Raw genomic sequence first — 9,767 nt, forward strand, 5'->3', positions numbered from 1 at the left:
GGCTGAGGGTTCTGCTGAAGGCTCTGTTTTGCCCTGTTCAGTGCTGCATGCAAGGAGTCTCAGAGGTGGAAGGGATGGGTTTGATAACACCAATGGGAAGGCTGCGCCGTGTCTTTCTGCTAATGCGTGCCCCACTCAAGCCTGGCAAGAGGAAAGGAACCCTCTGTGCTTGGACTAAAGGCTGCTGAGCTCCAGAGAAGACTCACTACAGGAACCAGGCTGGCAGGGTGCGGCAGCAGAGAGCAGCATCTGCCTCCTGTCCCAGCTTAGGCAGGCCCTCGTCGGGCTGGTGTTGGGGAAGTGGCCCTGCTGCTGGGGCGTTTGTGCCCTGCTAGGCTGTGCCAGGTCTTCCAGACAACGTGGGTGGAGGTTTTGCCACGAGGTGCTGCTCACTATTTACTACTTCTTCACATCCACCCCATTGACCTGGAGTCTCTTCCACTCACCTCTGCAGCTGGGCCAGCTCGCCCCGGACCTCCTTCTCCTCCTCGGTCCCCAGCGAGTCACTGGGTGCGTAAGTGGTGGTTTTGTTGTGCCGCTTCCACACCCTGCTGAGGAGGCCCTTGAGGCTCCTTTTCGGTTTTGGATGTCCTCCTATAAAGGAGGAAAGAAAAAGCAACAGTGCTGGGAGTGCTTATTTCACTCTGCTGTTCCTCAGCTGCTTCACTCTAAAGGAGCTTACAACGGGAACCATTCAGTGTGTCAGGAGTTACCCTTTCCACACTGCTCCTTACCAGACTGTAGGCCTGCTCCCAGCCTGTCTTGAGCAGGAATCTCCACAGTGGTCATGATACTGATTGGACTTCCTGAATTGTCCTGCGTGATTTAATGGCATATGTGAGAACGGGCACAGACTCCTTCTTGAGCCATTTCCACACACAAAGCCTTTCCATATGGAAAGATGGAGAGAGACTTTTTCCCTGGGCCTGTAGCCTGAGGTCAAAGTGCAATGGGTTTGAACTAAAAGAGGACAGAGTGGAGACAAGGAAGAACCGTTTTGCACTGTGGGTGGCTTAATACTGGACCTGGTTGCCAAGAGAAGTGGTGAATGGCCTCATGTGTGAAATAATTTAAAGTCAGGCTGGATGTTATATTGACCCAACTCTTCAGGGTGCCCACTGGCATCACAACGGGAACGAAAAGAGGTGCGAAACACAGTGCAGGTCCTGGTTCAGTCCCATCCCCTCAGCAGCACTTCAAGCTGTGCTCAGTAACAAGAACCACTATGTGCACAGCAACAGGCTTAATGATGGCTCCCTGTGTGCAGAATCACCTGTCTGCCCCTGTAACACCTGACTTCAGCTGAAGCACATTTTGTTCATCTGAAGTTCCACTTTCGCCAAGGCAGAAAGCAAAGCAAGTGGAACAGAGAGAGAGACACAGTGTCTGCCCGTGGAGAAAGGCATCCCCAGCACCACTGCAGCACCACCCTGCATTTCAGCCCTTGTGCTACACAAGTGTGACTTCTGCATTACCTCTGCAAATGGAAGTACAGGATCCTGCCAGGAGGAGTTGTTATCTTCCATTTTTCCTGCTGCAGGCAGGTTTTCCTCCATGCTACATACAGATAGGAAGGACATACAACTGGTTAAAATACTCACAGTGTTCCACAGACTCTAGTGGAAGGGCAGCAGCTGTTCATGTGCCATTCCACCTGTATTCATAGCCTGCTGGTAAAGGGGAACACACCCACCCCACACTCTCAGCCACCCCTCACTGCTCTACTAGAGTATCCAAATTGAAATAGTGCTGGCATGTTCATGCTACAGGTGCCTGTTCTTGTCCATGGAGGAATTTATCCCTGCTGGCTACTGTCCCTTTTGATAAATTCCCTTCTCACTTTGGCGCCCAGGATTATTTAAAAGCTCTGTGGCACACTATGGATGCTGAGGGTTCTGCTGAAGTTTTTGTTTTCCCCTGATCAGTGCTGCATGCAAGGAGTCTCAGAGGTGGAAGGGATGGGTTTGATAACACCAATGGGAAGGCTGTGCCGTGTCTTACTGCTAATGCGTGCCCCACTCAAGCCTGGCAAGAGGAAAGGAACCCTCTGTGCTTGGACAAAGGGCTGCTGAGTTCCAGAGAAGACTCACTACAGGAACCAGGCTGGCAGGGTGCGGCAGCAGAGAGCAGCATCTGCCTCCTGTCCCGGCTTGGGCAGGCCCTGGTCGGGCTGGTGTTGTGGAAAGGGCCCTGCTGGTGGGGCGTTTGTGCCCTGCTAGGCTGTGCCAGGTCTTCCAGACAGGGTGGGTGGAGGCTTTGCCACAAGGTGCTGCTCACTATTTACTACTTCTTCACGTCCAGCCTGTTGAGCAGGAGTATGCTCCACTCACCTCTGCAGCCGGGCCAGCTCGCCCTGGAACTCCTCCTCCTCGGAGCTGGATGCATAAGGGCTGGGGCTGTGCTGCTGCGTCCAAGCCCAGCGGTGGAGGCCCTTGAGGCTCCTTCCGGCTTTTCGAAGTCCTCCTATAAAGGAGGCAAGAAAAAGCAACAGTGCTGGGAGTGCTTATATCACTCTGCTGTTCATCAGGTGCTTCTCTCTAAAGGAGCTTACAACGGTAACCATTCAGTGTGTCAGGAATTACCCCTGCCATGCTGCTCCTTACCAGACTGCAGGCCTGCTCCCAGGTTGTCTTCTTCTGGAAGCTCCACAGGGGGCAAGACACTTCCTGAACTTCCTGAATCCTCCTGCGTGATTTAAAGGCACATGTGAGAACTGGCACAGACTCCTCCTTGAGCCATTTCCACACACAAAGCCTTTCAATCTGGAAAGATGGAGAGAGACTTCTTCCCTGGGCGTGTAGCACGAGGACAAAGTGCAATGGGTTTGAAGTAAAGTAGGACAGAGTGGAGACATGGAAGAAACTCTTTGCACTGAGGGTGGCTCCACATTGGACCTGGTTGCCCAGAGAAGTGGTGAGTGGGATGATGTGTCAAATAATTAACGTCAGGCTGGATGTTTTATTGATCCAACTGTTCAGGGTGCCCACTGGCATCACAACGGGAACGGAAAGAGGTGCGAAACACAGTGCAGGTCCTGGTTCAGTCCCATCCCCTCAGCAGCACTTCAAGCTGTGCTCAGTAACAAGAACCACTATGTGCACAGCAACAGGCTTAATGAGGACTCCCTGATTCAGTTTCTCTACCAGAATCACCTGCCTGTGCCCCTTTGACAAATGGCTTCAGCTGAAGCACATTTTTTTAATCTCAGGCTCCAGTTTCTCCAGGGCAGGAAACAAAGCAAATGAGAACAGAGAGAGACACACAGTGTCTGTCAGTGGGGAAAGGCATCCCCAGCACGACCCTGCATTTCAGCCCTTGTGCTACACAAGTGTGACTTCTGCATTACCTCTGCAAATGGAAGTACAGGATCCAGCCATGTGGAGTTATCTTCCATTTTTCCTGCTGCAGGCAGGTTTTCCTCCATGCTACATACAGATAGGAAGGACATACAGCTGGTTAAAATACTTACAGTGTTCCACAGACTCTAGTGGAAGGGCAGCAGCTGTTCATGTGCCATTCTACCTGTATTCATAGCCTGCTGGTAAAGGGGAACACACCCACCCCACACTCTCAGCCACCCCTCACTGCTCTACTAGAGTATCCAAATTGAAATAGTGCTGGCATGTTCATGCGACAGGTGCCTGTTCTTGTCCATGGAGGAATTTATCCCTGCTTGGCTACTGCCTCTTCTGATAAATTCCCTTCTCATTTTGGGCCCCAGCATTATTTAAAAGCCCTTTGCACCCTATGGATGCTGAGGGTTCTGCTGAAGGCTCTGTTTTGCCCTGTTCAGTGCTGCATGCAAGGAGTCTCAGAGGTGGAAGGGATGGGTTTCATAACAGCTGTGGGAAGGCTGTGCCGTGTCTTTCTGCTAATGCGTGCCCCACTCAGGCCTGGCAAGAGGAAAGGAACCCTCTGTGCTTGGACAAAGCGCTGCTGAGCTCCAGAGAAGACTCACTACAGGAACCAGGCTGGCAGGGTGCGGCAGCAGAGAGCAGCATCTGCCTCCTGTCCCGGCTTGGGCAGGCCCTGGTCGGGCTGGTGTTGTGGAAGGGGTCGGGCTGCTGGGGTGTTTGTGCCCTGCTAGGCTCTGCCAGCTCTTCCAGATAGGGTGGGTGGAGGATTTATTACAGGCAGTGTCCAGCGCTTACTACTTCTTCACGTCCATCCTGTTGACCTGGAGTCTCTTCCACTCACCTCTGCAGCTGGGCGAACTCGCCCCGGACCGCCTCGGTGCAGGGTGTGGAAGAGCTGGTGTTGCGCTGCCGCCTCCACACCCTGCGCAGGAGCCCCATGGCTCGCTGCATGTTGCGGCGGGGAAGAGGGGTCTGACACTGCCGGGGTTAGCGGCCGCAAGACTAACCCCGGAGGGAAAAGGAAAAGGAAAAGGAAAAGGAAAAGGAAAAGGAAAAGGAAAAGGAAAAGGAAAAGGAAAAGGAAAAGGAAAAGGAAAAGGAAAAGGAAAAGGGGAGGGTTAGGAAAAAAGTGAGTTCTTTAGGGAAGACCAGCAGTTCGCGTCCGACTCTCTACACCTCCAAACACCGTCTCCTAGCAACGTTGCCCTCCGCCTAGAAGACTCTGGACGTCACTGGAGGGGATGACGGAGTCGGACGGAGGCCGTCGAGGGGGCGTGGTGAAGCCAGCCCGTGACGCTGCCAGCCAGCCAGGCGCTGCCAGTCTCGCCACGGCGCCGGCAGCAGCGAGTGCCAGCGCTTCAAGCGAGCTGCCTAAGAACGATAGAGGCGGCACCAGCAGCAAAGCTTCGCCCTGCTCCAGCTCTGCACGGGTGCTGTGTGGCCGGCGGGAGCTGTACGGGCACGGCAGGTCCCAGCGCGCCGACGCCGGCCAGGCGAGCGCTGGGCTTCCCGCGGCCGGCGCTGCTGCGCGGGGAGTGGCGGCAGGTGTCCGGCGCCGCCTCCTTCCGGCCTGGATGGGGGCGGCCGGGGAGCAGCGGGCGACGGTGGCGCCCCGCAAGTCCGGGCGGTGGCGGCAGCGGGAGGCAGCAGGGCCCAGGTAGTGTGGCTGGGGTGGGGGCAGTGGCAGTGGCGATGGTGGCGAGCGGGCGAGGCTGGGCTCTGCCCGCGCTGAGTGTCCATCCTTGCGGTGCGCAGGGCGGCGACGGCGGTTGTCTACTGCATGAACGAGGCGGAGCTGCTGGACGTAGCCTTGTCTGTCCTGGCCGAGGTGAGGTGGGGACTCCCGCGCTTGGGGCCGCAGCCCTGGCCGTACCTGAACGTGGGCGGGCGGGCAGGAGGTGTCCGGGTCGCGGGCAGAGCGTTGCCGCCCCAGCTCCGTGGCAGCCTCTCTGCCGAGGCGCTGCTGAGCGCCTCCTGAGTTTCCCGGTCCCGTTCCCCGCTTCGCGGAGGCTGCCGCGGCCCGCGCCCCTGCCTGTCTCTTCCGGTCGCCGAGCCGGGCGCTGCGGGACGAAATCAGCCTCCAGCGTGACCTGGGTCCCACGGGCATGGTGGGCTGTCGGCCCGCTTCGCACCTAGAGGTGCTCCCGGAGTCGCGCACAAACTAATGTGGTTGTTTTGTCATCGGTCAGCATCTACAGTGCGAAGGAGGTGATGAGAAGGCCCCGTACGGGAGTGAAGAGGAGCAGGAGTGCCAGCCAACGGCAAGCGAGGCTCCTGGAAGTACTGGGCAAGGCAGCAAGCACAGTCCAGTTGCCCTGTGCCCTCCTGACGCTGGTGCTGACACAGAGGGGACAGTGGAGGATGCTGAAGATGATGTTCTGAAATACGTCAGGGAGATCTTCTTCAGCTAACAGAGCCTTCTGTGCAGCTAGCCAGGAGCAAAACGCGGGAGTAGGGAGGGTGTCCCCTCCCACAGCACCGGGCATAGTGTGTGTGGGGTGGGGGGGGCTGGAGTGGGCTCTCTATCTGCTGTGTTGGTGGCCCGAGAGGCTGATAGGAGGCCCATGAAGGCCATAGGGGAAAAGGAAGAGACAGTCACTTCTCCCAGTATGTGCTGTGTTCAGTGGGATTAGGCTCCAGATTAGGTTATGTTCACTTCTGTTTGGCATCTGAGAACAGGAAGAGATTAAAAAGAACATCAGGCTTTCTATGAGCGTCGCTGTGGTGGGTCAGTGTTGGCACTGGAGGGGAGTAGGGAGTTGCTGGCCTTGGAAGGCCATTAATGGCTGTGCAGTGTCAAACAGTCATGGTCCAGCCTTAGGACTCCCTTGTCCTTGCAGTCCCTGTGTGACAGCTGCAGCTGGGTCTGGCAGGCTGTCCCCACTGGAACCGATGCTGAATTTTCCTCCAGGCTTGGCCAGGTGTCCTGTAGCTGATGAAGAAGGTGGAAGCAGACTGGAAGGTGCAGGGACCATTCTGAGGTGACTGACCACATGACTGTGGTGTAGAGGTCCAGGAAAGGAAGAGAATGGTCTGAAGCAGGGGGAAAGAACAATTCACATGAGGCTGGGGCAGGTTCAAGAGCCTTTATTGAAGACTTGGTCAAAGGAGCATCACCACCCACATCCCCACAAGGACCACAGCAGGTGAGAAAATAAACCCTCATGTCCCTGAAGGGCACAGGGGAAAAGTAGGTGCTTCTGTGCAAGGTTACAGACATGGCATGGGGTGGTCCCATGCACTGCCATGGCAGAGACCCCTCCCCTTGCTCTGGCTATGGATAGGCCAGGCAGGACCCTTCTGTGTGGCCTTTGGCAGCCCCTGTCGTGTTCCCTAAGCACACCCTTGCATGGGTTGTCTGTTGGTCTGAACTGGGTTTGCGAGCGAGCTGCCCTTTTACAGTCTGCCTGAGTACTCTGGACCCAAATCCTTTGCTTTCTTGTGGAGACACTCCTCATTAAGACTGTTTGGTGTTCAGGAAGCCATTAGGCTGATTCTCCAGGTGCTCTGCTGCTGCTGGAGTTGGATATGGGCCACTTCATCCTAATGAACTTGAGATATTCCAGCAGGTGAAGTGCGGGTGCTGCTGCCAAAGAGTATTTCCAGTGCAGGTCTGGGGCTGCCACTGCTGTGATGGTGTGCAAAGGCAGTGCTCCTCGAGTCACTATCGCCTCAAAGGCATCCTTAGTTTGTCCAGGAGGTGGAGAAGCAGCAGAGTTCTCTTGGGCAGCTCCAAGGAAGGAAACCTGTCTGCTTCTCCACCTGCCTCTATTTGAGCTGGATATGTCCAGAGGGCTGTGTCCATAGTGCTGCTGCTGATCTGTCCCCTTCACTGCTCTTGGGGTCAGGGCCAGAAACACTACTAGTTTGATGCTGTGCCCCAGGCCGAGGGGTGTGACAGATGCTGTGGTTCCCAGGAGCCTTCTGAGCTGCAGTGGTATCTGCTGCCCGGTTGCTGCAGGAGTGCTGCACGCAGCAGTGTGCCAGAGTGTGGCTGGATGTGGGCCTTTGGAGCAAAGATCACATTCCTGCCAATGACTAAAGCTGTAGTGGGGCTGCTGTTTTAAATCAGTTATGTGTAACTTTTGCATCTTCTTCGCTGTTAAGTATCAATGGGCAGAGCCTCCTCAGTAGAAGGGCTTTGAGGTGGGGGTGTGCTTGGCCCAGCCAAGGTACATAGTGACCGTGAGAATCTGGAGCAGTAGCAGCGCCTGAGTCCCAAGCAGAGCCAGGAAGCCCCCAGTTAAATCACAGAGGTGAATCCACCGTGAAGTTTGTAGCAGAAACATACCCAGGCCTCCAGACAGAATTACCATCTTGATGATGAGCAGGATGTGGATCATCTTCCAGCCCTCTCTCTCCTCAGTGCACTTCATGTATGCAAGAAAAATGCAGTAGAAGATGCTGAAGACCAGGCAGGCATACACACAAATCCTGGCTAGCATTATTCCTTGCAGGCTGATGCCCATCATCTGCAGATGCTTGTACTTCAAGCACTGCAGCCCCCTCACTGTCTCATTCCACAGGCAGAAGTTGTAAAAGCCAATGCGCTTCTCAGGGAGGTTGATCAGGTTTCCAGCTTCCCACAGCAGGGCGTAGAGCATCAGGGCCAAGGTGCCGGCAGCCTCGAGGAGGATCAGCACACAGAGCAGGTGCCCTGCGCACTTGTGGTGCAGCAGAGCCATTCTGGTGCCTAGGTGCTGGTGTGGGGGTGCCTGCTGCAAAACACAAAGAGACAGGGACCACTGGGGTATTGCATGCTCTGGCAACCTTTCCAAGGTTCAGCACCTGTGCTACTGAGGTCTTGGGACCTCTCCTGCAAGGAGAGCAGGAGTGTCTCTGTTTTGCCTCTGACTGCGTTGTGCGTTTCTGGGTCAAGAGGGGTGCATTTCTGGCCAGAGTAAAGGAGGCTTAATGATGTCCTGTGTGTGAACAGCACTGGGAGGACAGTATGGCTCCCTTAGCCCCACGCATGTCCTTTGCATCGTGGCCTCACGCGGGACAAGGGAGGCATTTGTCAGTAAACTGCAGTGGTGGGTGGAGAGCAAAAGTGCTGTCTGGTAAGGAGGGGGCTAAGAGCTGTTCTGGCAAAATGCTTTCAGTTGTGGTCAGACAAGGTCATCCCTTGTGATCTTGAGACTACTGAATAAAATGTGAGCGTGACAGGGTTTGCAATGTAGGGTCCCCCTGCTCCTCAGCCCCCTCCCACCTCTCTCACCTCCCATAGTTTTGGGACACCTGATGGCACTGATGCCTCTCATTTCCAGCACCCACATGTCCCTGAGGTCCTTGCATGCCTGGACATTTCTGGGCATGGCAGGGCTGATTACCTGCAGCCCTGCTCCCCACTGAGTCCTAGTTGCCTGAGGACCAGTGCCCCATATGGACAGGCAGTTGTTCAGCAAGAAGAGGCACCCCAGACCCACCTGCAGCCACTTGTCCTCTTCTGAGACGTGGGGGAATGGTTGTTATGGAGACAGACCTGTGATTGCTGCCATGCTTGCTACTCTCTTAGATGGCCTGGCAAACCCAACTCCTCACTCTTCTCCCAGAATGTAGACTGTCCTCAGTGCCCTGTTGCAGGCTTCTGCTTCACAGTGAAAACTATGAAAGTAGCATCAGGAAAGGCTGTCACTGGCTGCAGAGCTACGTAGCACCACAGCACTGGCCACCTGGGCCTGAACAGAGGCATAAACACAGGGCAAGGAGCTCAGAGACCCTAGCTTCAAGCTCAGCCTCTGGCTTGAGGCTCTTCAAATAACCTCCTTCCTGCTTTTGCCAAGCATTATCTCCAGTGAATCATTTACTACCCTCAGGAAGTTCACAATGTCAGTCTTGCTGTCTTCACTGCTCATTGCCCAGTGGTATATTATCCTGATGTCCTGGATGTCACAGGCCATCGCCCCACAGGCACTTGTGGCTTTGGTACAGCCTCAGAGTGGCACAAGAAACCCCCCCCCCCCAATCTGTACCCAGGGCCTGGCTGCGGTGCTGGCGACTAGAGACACTTCCCTGTCCCTGGATACTTGGGAGTGGGGCACTTAGGTTTAATATGCCCAGGGATAAAGCTTCTCTGTCCCAAAGGTCTCCTCCAGGAGGAGGAAAAGGGGCTGGGAAGAGCATGCACACATCATCGAAAGAGAGGTCACAGCATCCAGACACTGACCTGTCCCCTTCCCCTGGTCAATACTTCACCACTTCTTGTAGCTTCCCTTGGAGGTCTTCTTCACAGCAGGCTTCTGGAGAGGCTGGATCTTCACATGGGAGATGCCCATTGTTCTGAATCTACAATGAAGGCACAAAGGCCCAGGACAGTACCTGTGTTCAGGCCCAGAGTGTGCTGCAGAATGAGACCTTGCACTTGTGCAGTTTTAGTTTGTCTTGTCCTTGGTATTGCCTCTTGCTTTGGTT

General features: G+C 55.2%; 1 protein-coding gene across 1 annotated transcript; it reads right to left on the reverse strand.

Moving 5' to 3' along the window:
* Positions 1–7,444: 7,444 nt before the first annotated feature.
* Positions 7,445–9,313, reverse strand: TMEM140 (transmembrane protein 140). The gene has a single exon (XM_054167847.1). It carries the CDS (start codon positions 8,039–8,041, stop codon positions 7,484–7,486), a length of 558 nt encoding a protein of 185 aa, XP_054023822.1. The 5' UTR covers positions 8,042–9,313; the 3' UTR covers positions 7,445–7,483.
* Between the last annotated feature and the right edge of the window lie 454 nt (positions 9,314–9,767).

This window comes from Dryobates pubescens, chromosome 15 (genome assembly GCF_014839835.1).
Source record: "Dryobates pubescens isolate bDryPub1 chromosome 15, bDryPub1.pri, whole genome shotgun sequence".
Taxonomy (NCBI): Eukaryota; Metazoa; Chordata; class Aves; order Piciformes; family Picidae; genus Dryobates; species Dryobates pubescens.